At 35.9% G+C, this 22,472-nt stretch overlaps 1 protein-coding gene across 2 annotated transcripts in view; it reads right to left on the bottom strand.

Annotated features, from left to right (window-relative positions):
* Window positions 1-459: 459 nt before the first annotated feature.
* The window catches only part of LOC142342845 (PDZ and LIM domain protein 7-like), a 62,897-nt gene continuing 40,884 nt past the window's right edge, over window positions 460-22,472 (bottom strand). Inside the window, exons 10-11 of one of the 2 annotated variants that reach the window (XM_075394467.1) lie at window positions 13,976-14,096; window positions 460-1,274 (exon numbers count right to left, since the gene is read on the bottom strand). In XM_075394467.1, the coding sequence (XP_075250582.1) occupies window positions 1,066-1,274; window positions 13,976-14,096 (330 nt within the window). In that variant the 3' untranslated portion in view covers window positions 460-1,065. The remainder of the gene's footprint in view (window positions 1,275-13,975; window positions 14,097-22,472) is intronic. The other variant, XM_075394468.1, reaches the window with a different exon arrangement.

The following is a 22,472-nucleotide window of genomic DNA, read 5'->3' on the forward strand; positions in this document are numbered from 1 at the left end:
AAGTAATTCGAAGTGAAATTGCTAACACAATCTTCTCAACTATATCGAATCACGAATAGTTAGAGATAATCTTCACGTCAGGACTTTATCCAAAAGGGAATAATAAGTTACTGATAACAACTAAAAGTTAGTAAAGTTTCTACTAACTTTCCCGACCCTCTCCTCTTTTAGTTAACTCTTATAACTTTATATTTTAACTTTCATAACCTCATAACTTAGTTGTAAAATTATCTATGTTCAATTTCTATAAAGATTATATAAAACTTATAACTAGATCAATTAGTCAAATTTACTTACTTAGATCATTAAATACTTTTATGAGACTTATCAGGCTTAGAAAGATAGCATATACTAGGAGTACGACCATCGAGTCAGAAGTTTGAACCTTCGCACCCCCTACCCTCTAGTATAATTACCAGGAAAGTGGCATGCTGCTCAACCCCGGCTGCATTAAATTCCAGCTCTCGGGCATCTTCACTGTGATATTTTTACACATGTACACGTGTGTGGATCTAGCTCCTCCACAATGTGAAAGTGTAAATGCAGATTTAGCTGTCAGAAAATATTAGGTACTTAGTTACACACTGAACCTCATCAACTGATCATCAACCCATACCTTCACTGAACTGTACATTTATAATGCACAAAAAGCTGTAGTCCCGACAAATGGATATCTCTGTAATACATCAGCAAAAAATATACTGCACTAGGCGCAAGTAGCGTAGCTTGAAATCTTGCAGTTAAAACATGATTTAAGCATTCATAATTAGCCAAAATGTCATTCAAAATAAAAATTAAATATGTACAACTTTACCATCGAAAAGTTTTTGAAAAGCGAGTATAATCGAACCTCCGTAGACCAGACTTAAATTATCTATTTCCTCAAACTCCTTACCCCGTGTACTAGTTCCGTGAAACATTGTGGCATGCAACTATCAATTAGGGATGTAGAGCTCAACTAGATCAAATACCACTGTCGAAGGAAACATCACCTCAATTTAGAATCGTTGCGTGGGGTTGAGGAAAGAGATCAAAATAAATTTTATAGTTCAGTTTTGAGCCCTCTCAATGGGCTCTGATCTGGTGGTGGTGTTCTCGGCAGTATGGCTTGCCTGCTTTGGAGAAGAATGTCTCTCCCTCCAATCTCTTCAGACACGTGGCGCACTTGAAACACTCAGCGTGCCAGTTCACATTCAGTGCCTCCAGCCACCGATGACCCGCTTGGATGGGTTTCATACACGCTTCGCATTTACTGGTAAACAACTCGTTCCAATCTGAAAAGACAGCTTTGCATTGAGAAACGATTCACTTTATATCAACATTGTCGGCTGCTGGCCGACAAAATGCATTCCAGCTTTCGTAGGTGGGCTTGGCCCCAAAAATCTTTAAATCTGGCACCAAGAGATTTCAACCTGGCTAGGCCTAGAGGGATTTAATGGAGATCAAGGTAATCCAACCTAAATCCAATGAAATTTGGAGTTGACTTTATCTTTCGTGATCTGCTGCCGCATATGAAACGCAACCGTAGGTGCTTCAATACGCTGATATTGAGAACAACTTAAAGCATAAACCGACTAACGTAAGAAAAATTGCTCTCGAATGAGTCGGGGTGTAAATTTTTCTTTACGACACACCAAGGTAGGGTTCGAACACCGACCTCCTGAGTTCACTTACATAACCTCGACAGAGGCAGTAAACACTCGGCTATCAGGGCCATGTCATCGTACCTCTAACAATCGGATTTGTTTGAACAGCAAACTTTATTTTGGAGTGAGAGCAATTTGATTTGATCACTCAAAAATCACGAAGTGCGTGAAAAAGTCACTTGAGAAGTCAAAGATTAATCTATAAGAAAAACGCAAAAACAGTCAAGCAAACAATCTGCATAAAAAGACACGCGCATTTTCAATAATTGTCTCAGATTTGAGAGCAATTAAAGATATAACCGACTAAAGCTGGGCGAATTGCTCCCAAACTATTGACGAGCGGTTGATTCGTCAATAGCTAGCCGCGGCTTAGGGAGATTAGCTAAAGGTTCATTGAGAGAAGTGGGTTTAAGCCTGCGGGCTAAGGCGTGTAATCAGGTAGATGCGGGTGGAAGAGGGGGCGAAGTGGGAGTGCTGGACCAAACTACTAAGAACCACCCTTCACACCATTATTTTATATCAACATTTTCTGTGCATCATACTTTGAAACTGGAAAGGTGTAAGGCTTTAAGAAAACTGCTCAGCCACTGCATGAATTCCGATCTTTACCAGTTTATCACCTTTGTGAGGACTAAAATTCGAATGGTCAGACGAAAAAAAATTGAAAGACGAAAAATTGATAGTACGAAAAATCGCATACAAAAAGACCAGAACTTTTTAAAAAAGCTAAAAAAACTTCGTTTGAGAGCATTTTGAAACCAACTAAAGTCGGTCGAAATAATCCGCTGGCATTAAAAAAAGAACAACAGGATTAATATAATTGCTACAAACTTTAATTGAGAGCAATTAATTAGATGTAACAAACCGAACACCAATAAATGCTCTAACACACATTCTACATACGCGGCGGCACTGAGGTTTAGAAAAGGTACACCTACCCAAAAAATACTCTCAGAGCTTATAGCACAGCGGCGTCAATCCAGGAACATTTTCAGCAGAATGACGAAAAAGAGCTATTGGTCCCTAAAGTTCATTGGGATTGGAACAGAAAAAAGGTCCAAATTGGCAGCAATTTTAGTTAATAACAATTATACATTTCACACTTCACCTTCTAAACTAAAGGTGACCATGGTTCAAACTAATCGGGTTATCATTTTTCTTGATTTTGCTCCTTGATTTGTCAACTTATAATGGAATTCTAAACTCAGGTGAACCAATGCGTTAGAAGCCAATGAAAAAGTCGTTTCGTTTGAAACAAAAAAAAAACGTGTAAAGGGTAAAGCGAAATTAAAAAAAAAACCACAAGACTGTTTACTCGATTCGAATCAAAATGAGTTATGCCTGAACAAAATGGCTGAATATGAAATCCAATAAAATTTGATAAATCTCCACAAGAAGAGACTCCAAATGTATTACTCATCAATTGATTATGCGTCAATTACTTTGTGTATGATTTCATTTATCCAATGAATTAATACATAAAAAATTAAAATAGCACATACTGAAAGAAACCGCGAGAAAACAATCAAAATTTCGCCATTTCTTTTTACAAAATTCTTTTTACAAAATTTGCGATGTCCCAAATTGATCTAAAAAACATGAGACAAATTCTGAGCTCAATTAGTGACTATCAACACCACTAAAAACGCCGTTTACCAAAATCTCAAGAATCATGCGAACAGTAGTCAATAATTTCATTAAGAACTGACCCATCGAGTACTCAAGCGTCTCCTCGTTGAAGCGAAATCCACAAAATATTACAAGATTTGCATAATAGGCAAAAGCACAAAACTTAAAATTCACAAAAAGCTCAAAATTTGAGTTAACTTTATAACAAAAACATACCCGGCAGATTGCCGGAAAATAGCCGCCGTTGATTCCAATAAGCATGATTCGGATTGACAGAATAGAAGATTTTGAAAAAAAAAAGATTTTTGTACAAAAACATTTTTTAAGTCCGATTTAATTTGATGGCATTTCGTAGTTGAACATAACGTACTTCTGTTTCTTAGAGAGAGGCTACAGGGGCTACTATCAATACCAATAAGCATTAGAGATGGTAACTAAGACTTATAGGAACGATGTTCAAATAGCGGGCATCTAAAATTGGTCTTTATGGGTTTATCCCGTTTCTATTTCTGACTTCAATTTTTTATACTGACTTTGTTCATTTTGAATTGCTTTGCTGAGCAACTGATGCTCAAAATCACTTTTAGCAGAATGAGAGAAGAGAGAAACTAGCCTAGAGAAGTCAAAAAGATTTCACGCAAAATGTTGAAAAAGCGGCAAAATGAGGTAAAGCGAAACATTTTTTTATTCGACGAAGTAAAAAAAAAAATAGGAGCGCTATAATAGCCGGCTGAGAAGATGAGGCGGCTATTAAAAATGTATAACTGACACCATTGAAACCAGGTCAGCAAAACAAACTGAAACACTAAATGCAATCAAAACTCCCTGCAAGCTGTCGGAACCATGGAAAATGATTTAAGATAAAACTATGTAAGCAAATGAAATTACCAGAAACATAATTGAGGAAAAACCACTTTGGCCGAGTTAAACCTGCGTTGGAAAAAGCACACGCAATCAGAAAATTTCACTCGCTCTGCAAAAAAAATTGCTACCCTACTTTTCTCACTCCGTCGAAACAATGTATGCACAGAAACCGAACTAAAGATTTGAACCAAACATATGTTTTCACCTACGTCAATTGAATCAGCTACACGGGTTATGTACGTTTACCTCTCAATCGATTTCTTACAGACTTAATTTCCGTATGGTCGCAATTGATACAACGTGATACAACTCGTGAAAAAAAATCAGGCGTGAAAAATCACTCGACAATTGAAATAGAAATGTTCTAGAAAACGGTCAAGCAAAGTTTTTGCACGAAAAAGACACATACGTTTACAAAAATTGCTTCAAACTTCGTTCAAGAGCAATTAATCACAAACAAGGGAAGACTGCATTCAAGTCCTCAACATAGCAAGCAATCGGCCAAAAAAACCACTGTGGACGCGAGGCAAAAACTAAAGAACCTGACAAAAATCAGATGAAAGTCATGGCATCAGGTAAGAGTAGTAAGAAACCAGTACACCTGATATCACTTTTTGCCTGATTTTCAGGCAACAATCCTAACATATAAGGAATAATTGCCAAGAACTTTTGATTAAATGATAAAAACAACAAAGATACCAACCATTTTTCGCAAAAACTTATAAACTAGCAAATTCTCATTTCAGATCTGTCATTAATGTGATTAAGTGATAAGACAGCGATAACTATACTACAACAAATACCAGAACATAACAGACTTACGTCGGGCGAATTGCCCTCAAACGACCAGCGAGCGGTCGGTCCGGTAGTGCCAGCTCTGGATTAGGGATGATAGCATTAGAAGGGGGAGTGTTGGGTGAGATGGTAGTATGCGTGCGAAGAGGTGACTGACAGGGGTCAAACTCTTTTAAGACTAAGAACCGCCCTTCACAGCCTGAAATTGTCTACTCAAAAAAAGTGTTGGTGAATCGCATTCCAATAGACTAGTAAGTCGTAAAGCACTAACAGAACTTAGTGCCGTCCGGGCGTCATGTATTTATCCCGTTTTCCAGGACGAAAGTAAAAAAGTCAGACAAAAATTAGCCAAGTGAAAAATTGCATAAACCAGACCACAGGACAAATATAATTGCTACACTTCATTTGAAGCCTTTAAAAAACTCAAATTTAAATAATTTTTTGAAAACGAACAGCGTATAAGTTATGGAATGCATTAGATATGGATTAAAACCATTGATTCGACTAAATTGAATCCTTAGCAACGGACGGGACCTGTCATTAATGAGACTAAGAGATAAGTCCACAAAGTGATAAAAAAAACTCGCAAAACTCAAAACTTCAATTATATTTCTTGAAAACAATTCCAGTCAAAATCAAGAAAAGCATTATATTTAAACTCGGACAAAAAAAATGGATTAAATTACACCTTATTAGCTTCCTATGAGAACTTTTCCTGATGAGATTAAATGATGAGGCAACAAAAAGTACGAACACTAGCAAAACTCGAAAATTCATTTAAAATTTTTCAAACGAATAGTGAGAACAATAACAAGCCATTAAAGCCACTAGCCATGAACTGGAGCAACTATTTAGGCTCATTGATGCCTCATAAGCAACCAATGATGCCTGTCACTAATGATAAAAAAAGATAATAATGAAAAAGGGGCAAAAATCAAATACTCATTAATAATTTATAACAAATAGAGCCAAATATTGCACATATGTTTCAATTTACTAGCACTCAAAAGAAGAAACACTGAAAACAAGTCAAATTGTATATGAAAAAAAGCTTTCACAAAACAAAAATTTGTTCAAATGTCAATTTATCGCTCCATTTTAGAGGTAATTTTAAATAATCACGCTTCAAACCTTCTCGCTTTTTGCTGCCTTTACTACTGTGTTATCAAAATCACCACTATAATTTGATTTCTCATTCAAGAGAAAAAAGTGAATAGATCTTGAAAAAGAACGAACAGCGCAACAATACAATCCAAATACTTTCGATTGTAAAAATGAGAACGCCTAAGTAATAGCGTTGAAAGGCTGACGGCTGCTATTATTAAAATGCAAATATTGGATGCAAAAAATAGATGGCTTAGCTGGACGGGCAGAGAAGAGATCACTGAAAAAATTTAATTAAAATCTTGACAACTGCTAACTTGCTATCCAAAAATCTTTGGTAGAATGTATTAAAAGAAAAAAGGAAAGGAAGAGAAAAACGCAAAATTTTTTCAAAATTGATTAGTCGACAAGGAAGAAATCTAAATTAAATTTTCATTAAATTGCCAACCTAAAGCATTAGGCAATTATACAATTCTTAGAGGGAACAGCCAATTATTTTTCCAAAGTGAAAAAAATGAAATTTTCAACGATGCTTAAAATTTGCAGTTATTGCAATTTTTTAACTCAAAAATTGTGATATTTAATAATTAAATATTGGGAATGACAGTTTCAATAGTCACGTAAAGAATTTTTATTTGATTTGGAAAATATTAGCAAAATAGGAACTTAGTGTAAATTGTAGTATTGCTTTTTTAACCTCGGAAACTGTGAAATCTTCTAATACGTTGCACGATGTTATGCACAAACAAAAGGAAAATTGCTGACTTCAAATCTTAGATTGATTTTTAACGCTCTTCTCTTTCAAAATATTTAGCTTAATAATAATCGTGTTCGTGTGACCTCGGTCCAATTTCAAAAAGAGTTTACTTTTTCAATTTAGAGTCAATAAGAGGGAACCAAAATCCAGTTTTTTGAAAGCGCAGGTCATGTTTGAGTAAAACTAGGAAAATTCTTTAAATATAGCAGGCAGATTGCCAGAATAGCTGCGAAAGAAACTTGCGTGCCATATGAGATAGATATCAACAGATACATATAAGTTGAGAAAGTTTTTAGCGTCTCTCAAAAAGCTGTGTAAAAACATTGTTAAAATTTGTTAGAAAATTGTTAAAATCCAATAAGGGACCATTATTACACATATTAGTTCCTTTGACCTTAAACCAATTCAAATCAAATTTAAGTTTAAAAGTGCAAAAGTCATTTTATTGAGTGAAGTAAGTCACGTATGATCAAAATCTAATCATTCAAAAGACGAATAAATTTGACTGAAGAGAGAGAAATGCCGTCAATCGCGCAAATGCCGTTAGTGAGTGAAGAACTCATTCAGAAAATTTGACTTATTCAGCTTTGCTGTGTGAAAAAATGTGGAACGAAGCGTCAGACGACTGAACAAAAAACATAGCAGGACCCGACACAATTCAAAGTTCTCATTGAATAGAAAGACTAGACCTAGAATGGACTATGAATGAATTGGGAAAAACCATTTAGAAAAAAAATCAGAAAAAAATCGAAACACCAATGAAAATCAACGTCAAAATGCCGAATTTGAACACAAAAATCACCAGAGCAAGACAGCGAAGTTTTGTCCGAACACTCTTTTCTCAATCTAGTCTAAAATCAGAGCAACAAATTGACGCCGCAAAATCACTTTTCGCTCCACTTACTATTTAGGCGTGACTAAATTCATTACTTCAATTTGACTTCAAAAATCAAGAAAATGTTTTAACTCATCTTTAAAAAAAGCCGGAAGAAGTCCGGAAACGATTCGAAGAAAACTGACCAACGTAACTGAAATAATTAAAACTATATTTATTATTATTCATTCTTTAACAGTAACAGGAAAAAGAAACAGAAAAATATCTCACCAGAGAAACTAATACAGCATCTGAAAAATTGTTTTGAGTTGCGGCTCCAAAACAACTTTCTGAAAAAAACAATACGCAGCACGGTTACAGATTGGCTGAAAAACTAACAAAAATAATTCAAGTAGAACACGGAGGTTAGGGACACTCTTCTCGTCAAGCAAATATCCAACACCTGGCGGAGTTGAATTCAGCAAAAAATGCCAAGAACGAGAAACAAAAGCAAAGAAATCTAAAACTTGCCTAAAATTTCTCAATTTATCATTAAAAAAAACAACTCAAAATAGAATCAAGTGAATCTCAAGTCAGCCAAAGCAACTAAATGGAACAATAGACATTTCCAAACTTTTTTTTAAAAAATGAAAGCGAAGACCAAACGCAAATAAAAAAAATTGAACTAAAACTAAAAAACTTTGAAATACTGCAAGAGCACCTAAGCCAAAAAAGGCCTTTGAGCAAAAACAGCATCGAAATTTTCTAAAAACAATAGGCAATTCATTGAGGAATAAAAACTTGACCAAGACAAGAGGAAAACGAAAGATTGTCTTAATTGGGATTTCAGGAGACGATTATTACTATTATCAATTGACTGCAGTTCGTTGGTATTAACTTTTGTTGTTGAAAAACTGAAAAACGAGAAATTTTAAATCATTATAAAACAAATTATAGCAACCAAACTGCAATCAATTGGTAAAAGTAATAATTGTCTCCTGAAATCCCATATAAGGCAGCAATAGGCGAAAAGTCGCTGAAATTCGTCAAAACTTCAGCAAAATAGATGAAAAACTAATCTTAATTACCAGAAACAGTCAAACACTAGCAAAACAAGTCAAAAATTAATAAAATACAAGGTCGTGTAGGCTGCATGTTTAAAGATCGCTAAAACACGTGAAGATAGGAGCGTTGTTAACCATTGCGTTCAAGTGCGACTTACATTTAATATATTAGATTAGATATAGAGGAATCAATAAGAAGGGAAATAAAGGAGGGAGCAAGAAGGAAACACAGTAGTGGTTGAAAAACAAGATTCACCATTTATGACACAAAAAACAGAGGACATTTCTGGCACCGACTCAGGCTCGAACCCATACCCCTCGCTTCACAGCCACAGGTCTAATCCCTTGCGCTACCGACGCCTGTTACTGCTGTTTCTTGAATTGGCTACATACGAAAAACATTGGTCGATAGCTTTCAGACTCGCTTGTTTTTTCTAAGCTGTGTGCTTAATGAGCAAAAAAGCATTTGCAGATCAGTCACTTAAGCATGGCCGTGTAGGCTGCATGTTAAAGGATCGTTAAAACATGTGAAGAGAGGAGCGTTGTTAACCATTGCGTTCAAGTGGGACTTACATTTAATATATTAAATATAGAAGAATAAATAAGAAGGGAAATAAAGAAGGGAGCAAGAAGGAAACACAGTAGTGGATGAAAAACAAGATTCACCATTTTTGAGACAAAAAACAAGGGCCATTTCTGGCACCCATTCGGGCTCGAACCCATGCCCCTCACTTCACAGCCGCAGGTCTAATCCCTTGCACTACCGACGCCTGTTTCTGTTGTCTATCCGTTGTGGCTACATACCAATATTGGTCGATGGCTTTTTGTCTCGCTTGTTTTTGCTAAGCCGTATGCTTAATGAGCAAAAAAAACATTTGCAGATCAGGCACTTAAACATGGTCGTGTAGGCTGCATGTTTAAAGATCGCTAAAACACGTGAAGATAGGAGCGTTGTTAACCATTGCGTTCAAGTGCGACTTACATTTAATATATTAGATAATAAAACCTTCTATCCTAAAAATGCAAAAATTTGATTTTGAAAGCCGCAGGTGAAAAATTTCACTCGCTTACTGAAATTTGTTCACACATCAATTTGTCACTCTCTCGTTAACAGCGGTATGAACAAAAATCCACTCTCGTTTCGCTCCACTCTTCACTTTTTTTCGAGACCCAAACCACTCCAAATTGATTCCCGCGATTCATTTCTGCATCAAAATTTACTTCAATAAAATCAATAAAAAAAACATAGCCGGACGCATTCCGGAAACGGCTCGCAAGAGAAAATTGGCCAACCTTACTAACGTAATGAACATCTTAAATAATAACACTAATCACTTTAAAACAATACCATACAAATGAGTAATGAAAAATTATCTCACCAGAGAAAATGATAAAACTTCTGACAAAAATTTCTTCAGAAGTTTTATCATTTTCTCACATTTTATCATTTTCAAAACAACTTCTGGAAAAAGACCATGCGACAAGTTTAGTCTTCTTTCATTAATCGACTCGAAATGAAGGAACAACCAACAAAAAAGTTCATGAAGAAAAACCGAGGTAAGGGAAAGGGAACAAAGGACCAAATCTGAAAACAATACTCTCAGCAAAATTTCGAAAAAACTTAGAAACAAATTATGCAGATATTACCAATATGCTAGTTCAAAACCTTCATTTTAAAAACTATTAAAACTTCTGGTTGAGCATTCAGCCACCCAACACCTACAGGGAATTATACAATTGAAAACGCAAAAACCGAAAAAAAACAAGAAATATAAAAATGTACGTTCAAAAGTGAACTGGCTAGCTTCCAGCAACACCTCTAGATTAGCTCGGAATATAAGATTGAACCAGAAAAAAATCGAGAAGCACAAAGTCAGAAGAAATTAGCAAAAAAAAGGACAAAAATTGGTAAACATTTGTTTAAAATTACCCAATTCTCTTTACCAAAAACAATTAAAATTAATTCAATCAAAAGGCAGCCAAAACAAATAGAACAAATAGAACTAATTTGAACCAAAGACCTCGACAAAAGCTATATAACTCCGAAGAATACAAAAAGCATTTAAAAACGTGAAACTCCTTTAGTAAACATAACCGACTAACGTCGGGCGAATTGCTCTCAAACGACCGGTGAGCGGTCGTTTGAGAGTCTCCAAAAAGTTTGAGCTGTGAAACAGAGCTGAAAGGCTCTAAGAGCACTTAATGCCCGCTGGGCGCTACCTGTTTATCCTGTTTTTGAGGACGAAAAGTCAAAAGCGTCAGATGAAAAATCGGTCAAGCGAACAATCGCATAAAAAAAGACCAACAGGACTAATATAATTGCTACAAACTTCGTTTGAGAGCAATTAATAATGGTCTATTCAAATCCCATTTAGAGCAGCAAAAGAAAAACAAAGCCGAAAGTCGATGAAATTGACCAAAAAATCGACAAAACAGATTAAAAATCTACAAATTACCAAAAAGCTCATACTAACTTGCAGGCCCGCAAAAGCATCGCAAAATCATTTATGGGAAAAGAAGGTTTAAAGGAAATTAAGAACTCTAACTAACACGGCACATACTCGATTCGCACTAACACGGTCACGAACCCATGCCACTCGACTAACATTCACAGGTCTTACAGCTTACGCTACCGGTGCGTTTTTTTCGTCTAGTACCCTATGTACGAGCACACTTTTTGATCAACTCCTTTTTTGGATTTGCTATGCTGCATGTTCAAAGAGCGCTAAGACTTGTGCACATAAGCGGTTCTACACATGGTGGTACAGCGCGTTTCAAAATGCATGTACTACGTTAGGCCGCATGTTTAAGGTTAGGAGCTTGAAACATGTTGACATTGCAATCGAGATATAATTAAAATACAGTAGAAGATATAGAGATAAAGAAAGAAAACAAGACAACAACAGAAGATTGAAAAAGAATTAAAGAGGGAAAGAAAAAGAGAGAAAGAAAGAAAGACATACAGGAGTTGATTAAAAACAACAATTACCCATTTTTGGGCCAAGACTATTGCAGCAATTTTTGGCACATACTCGAGCGCAAAGCCATGCCCCTCGCTTATCAGCCATAGGTACTATCCCATACGCTACCGATGCGTATTGTTTTTTCCAATGCATTTTCTACATCAGCAAACAACTTTTGGCCAATGGCTCATTGGCTCGCTTGTTCTTGCTATGTCCATGCTTAATGAGAGTAAAACAAGTGCAGATTAGGAGCTTCAATATGGCGGTAAAGCGCTTTTGAAAACGCATGAATTACGCTAGGCTCCGTGTTTAAGGACCATTAAATATGTGAAGATAGGAGCACTATTAATCATTGCCCTCAAATGCGCGAAAAGAGATTTGAAAAAAGAGATAGTGAGGTTGCGAAAAAAAATTGGAAAAATTTTTTTACAGAAAAATACAAAAATACGAAAATATCAGAGACGAGAGAGAGCTTTAAAGGTGGAGTTCAGAACGCGCAAAAAGTTAAAAGGACGAGAAACAGGAAATTGATAGATATCAGAAAGAAAACCGGTCAGAGAAAGCAAAAAAAGAAAAAGAGAAGACAGAAAGAAAGAAATAAACAAAGAAAGAAAGAAAGAAAGAAAGAAAGAAAGAAAGAAAGAAAGAAAGAACGAAAGAAAGAAAGAAAGAAAGAAAGAAAGAAAGAAAAAGAAAGAAAGAAAGAAAGAAAGAAAGAAAGAAAAAAAAGAGAAAGAAAGAAAGAAAGAAAGAAAGAAAGAAAGAAAGAAAGAAAGAAAGAAAGACGAAGAAAGAAAGAAAGAAAGAAAGACAAAGAAAGAAAGAAAGAAAGAAAGAAAGAAAGAAAGAAAGAAAGAAAGAAAGAAAGAAAGAAAGAAAGAAAGAAAGGAGCAAAAAATAGAAAATCGAGAGGTTGCCAAAAAGAAACAAACCGAGAGTCATCGGAAAAAGGCTCTCCAACATGTGGGGCAATTTAATTCCGAGCAGGTGGTAGCAAAGAAAAACATTCTGTGCAAAAAAAATCAATGACTAGGGGATCCAAACCCTTACTCTGCTGCGTCCTAGACACACACACTTACAACTCGTCTATCAGGCCCTTATGATCTCTAACTTACAATCGCTTTTATTTTTGCAAAGCAGATAAGTTTCTCAATAAGATCAATTCATGTCAACTAAACACCCACGACCTGAAATCAAAAGAATTTTAAAATAGGTCAAGCAAAAAAATGTTGCTTAAAGCACTCACGTTTACAATAAATGTTTCCAACTGTTTTCAAACTGTTAGCAACCCATAAGACAGAAAAAATACGAACGGGAGATCAAGTAAAAGAAGAAAGCCGGAAAACAACAAAAATAAAAGAGAAAGAAGAAAAAACAATACTAAAGGCAATGTAACAAAAAGGGAAAAGAGAGTTAGCGAGATTGCAAAACGAGAAGGAAGGTAGAGTGGAGACAAAAATTTTGAAATACAAGCACGCACACATGATTGCTTCGATTGAGAGCAATGAATTAGTAACAGACAAAATACATTCATATCGGATTCAATGTGTATAAAAATGTCGTATGAAAAACTGTTTAAAGACCGAACAATAGAACATTATAAAGTTGTTTTATTTTAATCTCCCCTCCCTCCCCCCCCCCCACACACACACACATTTACACAGGCACACGTACTTACACAAACACACATAGCAGACAATGCCCAGGACCCTGAATCACTACTCTGGGCGAGCATAAATGCAAGCACAGAGCACCATCTACTTTTTTTGCTTTTGAGCATTTCAATTCATTGACATCTCATGTGTCTACTTAACCATGCTGCTTAATGCAGCTCTTAAACATGCGCTTCAAGAGGCCCCTTAAACATGCAAAACTTTGTCCCTTTTAGTGCTCACGCGTTTGACATGTAAGAAGATTGACATAAACCGTCAAATCACTATCAAAATGAACCTAAAATTAATTTAATATCATAATCAAACCTCCTAACCAGAAAAATTTACAAAACTGCTTTCAAAAGCCGAACGTGAACAACAAATTTCTCTCCACTCTTCAGTTTTTTTTCAGCACCTAAATCAGTACACTTTTTTTCACCCATTTCACTTTCTGCTTCAAAATTCACTCCAATAAAATTTATTTAAAAAGAGACTTCTCCAATACTCCTCTTCGAATCGTAAAAAAGACAGCGCCCTAATACAATTCAAATTCTTTGAATTGTAGAAAAAAAACCAGGAACATCGCAATATAGCTCCACTTAGCTTACAGCTCCGAAGCTATAAAAACGATAAAGAGAACGTCAAATACGCTCAAAACTCAAAAATGCACAGATGAAAGTAACTAACGTTCCTCGCAGTAAGGCATTCCCTCTTCAAGATGAAAGCCAGCACTTCCAAATGGTCGCCTGCAGTGGGTGCACACAAAGCACTCTGAGTGCCACGTTTTCTCAATTGCATGCAACACATCCTAAACACAGACAGACAATGTTTCTATATGCTTAGTTACATAGAACAAATTTGATTTCAATTGCGTCCAAATGATCGTAATTACTCAAGAATGTATCTTTTTAAAAAATTCAAGGAATATCTTGGTGGCACTTCGTTATAATTTTTTTTATTCGCATCGATTGCATGTTTTCCCATTATAAGTCCGATTCTTAGAGAAACAGTTAGAATTGCAATTGGGGGCTTCAATCACACTAGGTTTGAGGGCACCAAAAGCTGAAATTTTGAACTGTTTCATTCTCAATAAAATTCGAAGCTCTATGGTGACGGAATTGAAGTGACGTAATAACGGAGCGTAGTGTGTAGATGAGTTCTTGCAAAACCAATGTGCATTTGCTGAAGAGCAGTTACAGCAGGATGGCGCAGCGGAAGCGTGCTGGGCCCATAACCCAGAGGTCGGTAGATCGAAACTACCTCCTGCTAAAATACTTTTGTACAGCTTTATCCACGTGCGTATAATTTTCTGATGCATCACGAGGGTATATTGCGTCAGACAGCCTCAAAGCGCATAAATAAACCGAATGACCCTAGCAAATGCATTTTCACAACATACAATGGGCTCAAAACTTGAAATAAAATTCTATCACAACAATTTTATAGCTCCATTGAGTACTTCCATCAGCAGGATGGCGCAGCGGAAGCGTGCTGGGCCCATAACCCAGAGGTCGGTAGATCGAAACTACCTCCTGCTACCTTTTTGTTCATTTTCAAAGCAGAACATCGCATTTCTCTGCGGTAAAAGACTTATCTGGCTTGAGTTCTTTGCTGAGAAAGAGCCTAATAGCTGTCAGGTATTTTCCACAAAAAAAGGGATCTGCGCACTTTTAGCCCACCAACTCAGTAGGCATTTAACATTTACCACCCTCCCCCGGCATACGTGATATTTTTAGTATTTGACAACACAAACCGGATGCAGACAAAATAAATCCAAACAAATTATGTACAGCAGCACCTGACGAAATATATCCGAGGAACGTTTTCTTCAGTCCAATTTTCACTTTTGTTTACGCATTGTATAGAAGAACCAAAATAACATTTTGTAACTCTTAGAGTCTTGTTTTGATTCATAAGAAAAACAACTAGTTTTTCTGTCATTTGAGAAAGGAGGAACACGAAAGTTCGAAAGAAAAATTAAAAGAAAGATAAAGATTTATATTAAAAGCATGTGTTTTATTACAACTTTATTAAATCCACTTTATATTGCAAACTATACTTCAATTTCGCTATTTGTTTACCTCAAACACACTAACTGACAAAAAATGATCAATTGTTTCATATTTTTCTTTAAGAAAAAAACTGATACCACATGTTTTTTCTATTGCTGGAATATCGTGTATCTATAACTCACTATCAAAATAACGTTCTATAGCTCACGGCAATTGACTCAGATAAAACAACACAAACATGAAAAGTTTGCATTCCAAAAAGAGATGCTTTTTGATAGTTTAAAAGAATTACAACTCAGTATATTTTTTTGTATCTCTGTAGCTTACAATTAACCTCGACACATTTGAATGCAGGATAAATTGATAAAAATAAAAAAAACATGCTCAGAAAAATTTTGGCCAACTGACCTCGACCCTATTTTATTAAATTCAGCCAACAACTAATTCTTCTCAATCGGTAAACAAAATTATCACTAGAAAACTGAAAAAATGTGACTATAAATGGTGTTCATCAAATGCAAACAATATCAGAACAAAGATAAAGGAAAAGATTTTCAACACATTTTAATTGTCCCTTTTGTCGAATCAGCCTCGATCAAGTTTTTCAAAATATTATCTGAGGAGAATTAATTCAGTTAAACGGAGAATCAATGACTGAAAATAAAGGACTATTTTTTTAAATCTGTTTTCTCGCTTATTTTAAGTGAATGCATTTTATTGAAAATTATGAACTTTTTAAATAGATGATTCTTATAGAAACCTCATTGGTATTTTAAAAAAAAAATATTAACATAACCAACTAACGCCTGAAGGATTGCTCTCAAACGACTAACGAAAGTTTTGCATGTGGTAATTTCCAGCTTATGCTGAGAAAGCTTCTCTTCATTAACAAAAAATTCCCAAAAAATAAGATCAAAACAATTTAAAAAATTTTATAATGCCGCATGTGAACAAAAAACCACTAGCGAGATATCGAAATTTGGTTCAAACAAAAAAAATGGCCTAGAATGAACTATGAATGGATTGAAAAAACCATTTAGAAGAAAAACCTAACCAAAAAATCGAAAACACTAAAGATCAAAGTGAAATTGCCGCATGTCAACAAAAAAGCACTAGCGAGAAAGCGAATTTTTGTTCAAACACCGTTTTCGCACTCTACTTTAAAATTAGAGCGAAATTTCACGCCGCAAAACCACTCGCTTTTTTGCTCCATTTCCTGTTTCCACGTGACCAAAATCACTCCAATGATTTCAAAAATCATGAAAATGTGTGAACAGATCATTAAAAAAAGGCAGCGCCCCAATACAATTAAAAATCTTTGAATTGTAAAAAAAGGAGAGCACCTAAACAATAGCCGTTTGAGAGGCTGACGGCGGCTATTAATAAGTTTATCCTTATAGTGATATGGGACGGAGACAAAATTTAAACATAAACCGACAAATGTCGGAAGAAGTGCTCTTGAACGACCGGCGAGGCAATTTAATTCAGGGGCGGTAGCAGAGATCAATTTTTCTTTTTGGGTGCAAAAAACCTTTTCCCGCAGGGATTCGAACCACTGACCTTCCGATACACAGCCACCCACACAAACCACTGCGCTACGAATCACTTACCTCTGCTATGCTGCAACCGATTTTATATTAGCAACAAGCTTGGGATGAGATCACTCAAAAATGAAGAACCAAAGCGTGAAAACGTCACTTGAGAAGTCAAAGAATGTTCTAGAAGAAAAACGCAAAAATGTCAAGCGAAAAATTTGAATAAAAAAGACACGTTTACAATAATTGCTATGAACTTCATTCAAGAGCAATTAATCATACTTACTTTTATTCAATCAGTTTTGGTTATCGTTGAGAAGTTGAAAGTAAACTAGCAGACCCGCAAACGCATCACAAGTATATGAGAGGGAGAGCAAGAAATGGAGAAAGAAATATAAGATGACGGATTAGAGAAAAAAACAAAGATATAGGTAACCAACAAAAGCAAAGAAATGAAGAAGGGAAAAACAAAATCCACATTAATTATCCCAGTACACTATGCATCCTTTTCCTCCCGTACTAGGCATCGAATCCATGCCCCTCGTTTCACAGCCCCAGTTCTTATCCCTTAGGCTACCGACGCCTGTTGATGTTTATCGGAAGTGGCGACATATGCAAAATTTTGTTTAATGGCTTTTTGTCTCACTTGTTTTTGCTAAGCTGTATGCTTAATGAGCAAAAAAAACAGTTGCAGATCAGTTACTTAAGCATGGCTGTGTAGTCTGCATGTTTAAGGATTTTAAAACACGAACGAAGCAGCGCTGCTAAACATTGCGTTCAGGGGCGACTTACATTTAATATCTTAGATGAGAGGGAGAGAAACAAATGGAGCAAGAAAGAAAAGATGACGCAATAAAGAAAGAACGAAAGGAAAACTTAAGTAACAAATAAAAGCAAAGAAATGAAAAAGACAACCAACTACCAAATTTTTTTATCCCAGTACACGATGCATCCCTTTCTTCCCCTACTCAGTAATGAACCCATGCCCCTCTCTTCACAGCCACAGGTCTAATTCCTTGCACTACCGACGCCTGTTTCTCTTGTCTATTGAGCTGCCTACAAAAATATTGATGAAAGGTTATTTGTCTCGCTTGTTTTTGCTAAGCTGATGCTTAATGAGAAAAAAAACTTTTGCAGATCAGGCACTTAAGCATAGTTGTGTAGTCTGCATGTTTAAGGATCTTTAAAACATGTGAACAAAAGAGCGCTGCTAAACATTGCATTCAAGTGCAACTTACATTTAATATATCAGCAGATTGACATTAGAGATTTGAAAATTCAAATGTGTTTTCATAATTGGTGAGTAGATGAAAGGAAATCTTGGTTCACTAGGAATTTTCAACGCGATAAAAATACCAATACAATTCGTAAGGAAGATGAGTTACCGCGCTTTTGATCACGCTCGTTTTGCCACTGAATCCAAACTCAACGTCAAAAGGACATCTACATATTAAAGTTCTGCCACATCTTTTTCATGCACGTAGTCATTTTTTAAAGTAATGATCTTTAATTAACCAAAATAATTAACTCTACGTTTTATTGAGCCTATCAATGAGTGACACACTCTTATTCTGCGTGCATTAATTGTTTTTTGAACTAAATTCATGTACAAACATAAGCTAACCAATTACAGGCAATTTAATTTAGAGCATAGATATTCTGTAGCATAGATAATTTGTATGAGTGCAAAAATTTCCGCCTGAGGAGGGGTTCGAACCTCCGACCTCCGCCGTAATAGACTGCTGCATTAACCACTCCACTACCGGATTGGTTAATGCCGGAAGGGACGGTGATAGGTGTGGGGTAAGTTGGGCGGGGGGGGGGGATACGTCGGGGTGAGGAAGGGATGGATAGGTTTTTTTTTTTTTTTTTGGGGGGGGGGGGGGGTGGGGGTAAGGTAAGCGGGATTTCTGTAATTTGCAAAAAAGGAGGGACTGTTATGGGATCAGAACTTTGCAAAACCACCTATTAACCTTGAAATTTAACGGCAGTTGCTGATAACTGTACATTAGAAACCGAGCTACTGCTAAAGACCAATGATCGAAAACAGAAGTCATGTTCGAAAAAGTCGAAGTTCAAGTCACGAACCCACTTAATTCAGCTAAAAAGAAAACCTGTAGATTACCAATACACCTCTTCGAGTCGTAAACATAAACCGACTAACGTGAGACGAATTTCTCTTGAACGACTGGCGAGGCAAACAATCTATAAGGGGACATAGGCTAGAGAACACTTATGGTGCAAGAACTTCTGGCTAGGGAGGGGTTCCAACCCGCCACCTTTAGAATAAGAGTCGGGCGACATTGACCACTACACTACACGCGCTAGTTAAGAACACCACTCACGATCGGCTTTATCTCATCAAAAAATAAAAAAAGTCAATCGTGAAAAGTCCCACCAGAAGTGAGATCAAAAGAATAAAGAATGTTCTATAAGAAAACGGTTAATCAAAAATTTGGCATAAAAAGACACGTTTGCACTTATTGCTTCAAAATTCGTTCAAGAGCAATTAAAATGAAAGCAGATGCCTGATTGTTGAGCTCCGCAGTTAAAAAAGCAAAAAGTTTCTATTGTCCATTCAATTTTGAGCGTTTGGTCTGAGGTTAAACTATTCATCAAAAGAGTGAAATATTTAGCCAATTTGGTCTATTGATAAACTTAAGTTGATAAGAGATAAATTTAAAAACAACTAAACAAAAATGGTGTTCAAGCTAAGAAATGCTTGCAGTTACTCAACTATAATATGAGATGCACCTGAAGAATTTTCAAATGCAACGGTCTTCCTTTCCTCCTAAAACGCATTATTGTGCACTTCTCCAAAATTAATGAACTTTATCAATTTAAACTTGTTAAAGTTTGCTGTTTGTTTTTGAGAGCCAGTTGACCAAATTCATCTGATTTCTACCAATTCTAATGGTTGGTTTTTCTTGTTGAACTGAAGAACTGTTTGAATTTCTGAAAAGCAATTGGAAAAAATCGACCCGAGAGTGATTCGAACCCGCAATCTACCTGATGGCAGTCTGGTACCTTATCCACTAAGCCATTTTGGGTTCACTAGTTCCTCTCTTCCAATCGCCTTTATGTTAGAAACAGATTTAATTTCGGAATGAAAGCAATTTAGAGCACGCAATAATTAAGAATTCACGCGTGAAAAAGTCACATGAGAGAGAATACTATAGAAGAGAAGTGTAAAAAAGGTCAAGCAAAAATTCTGCTTAAGGAAGACACGTTTGCAATAACTGTTGCAAACTTCGTTCGCGTAAAAAGCAAGTCAAAGTCCACAGTTATGAAATTTTTCTTGTGTATCGAAAGTGCGCAAGCCTCAAAGTTGCTCTGAAAGAAAAAGCTTCTAATTTCTCAGCAACGGTAATTATTCTCGGTGCGTGAAAAATATATTCGATCTATTCACTCGAAAAATATATATGATCTATTGCTATTATTATTATGTAAAAAATAGCACCCCAAATAATCTTTAAATAGGTTAAGGCATCCAGTTTAACCCAACTATTGAAATTAAACTGTTTGAAGCCGTTTTAAGGGAAAAGAAATTTGATTTGAAGAAGTCACGTCAAGTGTTACCAAAAATTATTAAAGGGAGATGATGGGGGGTCACACTCGAAGAACCGCCCATAACTATGAATTAATGTCTCTTAAACTGCTTCGTTGAATCACAGGATACTTAGTGACTAGTGAGCCGTAAGGCTCTGAGAGAACTGCTCAACCACTTAATGCCCTGTGGGTTTTAGCTGCTATCCGTTCTGATGACGATAAGTTAAAACAGTCAGACTAAAAATTAGTCAAGCGAAAAAAACTAAAAAAGATAGCAGGACTAACATAATTGCTACACACTTCGGTTCAGAGCTATTAATCAGAAACCGTCTATGCGAAAGAGATCTCGCTAAATAAACATAGCCGACAAATTGCCGGAAAATAGCCGCCGCTGACCCACTCGACGCACCATGATATTGAAACAGAAAATTTAAAATTAAGAGAAATTGACAGAATTTTTCAGTGTCAAAGTGATCTTAATTGGTGTGTAAATTCTGCATTTTCGTTTAAATTCTAAAATTAGGCATAAGGCATAATAATAATGCCAGCTAGCAATAGCTTTAATGATCTTTGATAACTCTTGATGGATTATGACTTAATGACCGCGCTTTATATATTTATCCCCTTTCTTTTGATTTTACTCTTTTGACTTTAAACGTATTCACTATATTACGTAATTCAGTACCTGAAAGAAATTGAAATCAATTCAGTTGAAGCAGTGAGTGCACGAAGTCAGAGCTCAAGCGTGGAAATCGTGACTTATGTAGAACGAAAAACGTGACCAAGAGGTAAAGCGAATTAAAAAAAGGATTGCGCCTAAATAATAGCCACTAAGAGGCTGACGGCGGCTATTAAAAACAAAAATCAAAAGGAAAACAATATAAAATGTTTAAGTTATTTAAGTAGGAAATGACCAATCAAACTTTCAGATGTCTTCTTAGCAACCCATCCAAACATATGAACCTAGAAAACTAAATTGACACGCAGCCTATGTTGAAACGCACATTAAAAAAAAGTATTTAGAATAAAGAGAAATATTGATTCACAAATTGCTTCCGAAAAACAAACAAATATTTAAAACTGCTTTAAGGACTCAAATTTACAATAATTTGGTACCATACGTAAAAAAAAGCCACCACAAAGTTAGGATTTTAAATGAAGCGCACAAACGTCGCACGAATTGTGGCGAGATCTAGGTGCTGGCTTTCTAGTAGCCAACTAAAACTTAAACATAGCTGGCACACTGCCAGCAAGCAGCTGCAATAGCTTAGTAGATCTGCAGTCTACAAAAAATGATAAAAGAAAAAGACCAAGAAAGAAACTTCTTTTTATTTAATGCAGAGATGCTATATTTTGATTAAGAAACTGTTTAACTCATTGCTGCTTTCAAACAACATTCAAACATACCCGACAGATTGATTCCAATTCAAACATACCCGGCAGATCGCCGTTGATTCCAATAAGCATGATTGGGATTGAAAGAATAGAAGATATCGAAAGATTTTTGTACAAAAAACATTTTCTAAGTCCGATTTATTTTGATGGCATTTCGTAGTTGAACATACTTCTGTTTCTTAGAGAGACGCTATAGCGGCTACTATCAATACCAATAAGCATAAGAGATGGTAACTAAGACTTATAGGAACGACGTTCAAATAGCGGGCATTAAAATTGGGCTTTATGGGTTTATCCCGTTTCTATTTCTGACATCAATTTTTTATTCTGACTCTGTTCAATTTGAATTGCTTTGCTGAGCAACTGACGTTCAAATTTACTTTTAGCAGAATGAGAGAAGAGAGAAACTAGCCTAGAGAAGTCAAAAAGATTTCACGCAAAATGCTGAAAAGGCGGCAAAATGGTAAAGCGAAAAAAATTTCGACGAAGTAAAAAAAAATTAGGAGCGCTATAATAGCCGGCTGAGAAGATGAGGGCGGCTATTAATTAGAGTTACATGCACTCGCTTGACCTTATCTCTTTAACATAAAGTTACAAAAAGTCAATTTCAGAGTGAGAAGTCATTTTTGAGAGTGATTTTTAAGTGGGAAAAACTAATTCACGCGAATGAAAAAAAATCGCTCCACTAAGATT

The sequence above is a fragment of the Convolutriloba macropyga genome, chromosome 7, assembly GCF_964194025.1.
Source record: "Convolutriloba macropyga chromosome 7, txConMacr16.3, whole genome shotgun sequence".
Classification (NCBI taxonomy): Eukaryota; Metazoa; Xenacoelomorpha; order Acoela; family Convolutidae; genus Convolutriloba; species Convolutriloba macropyga.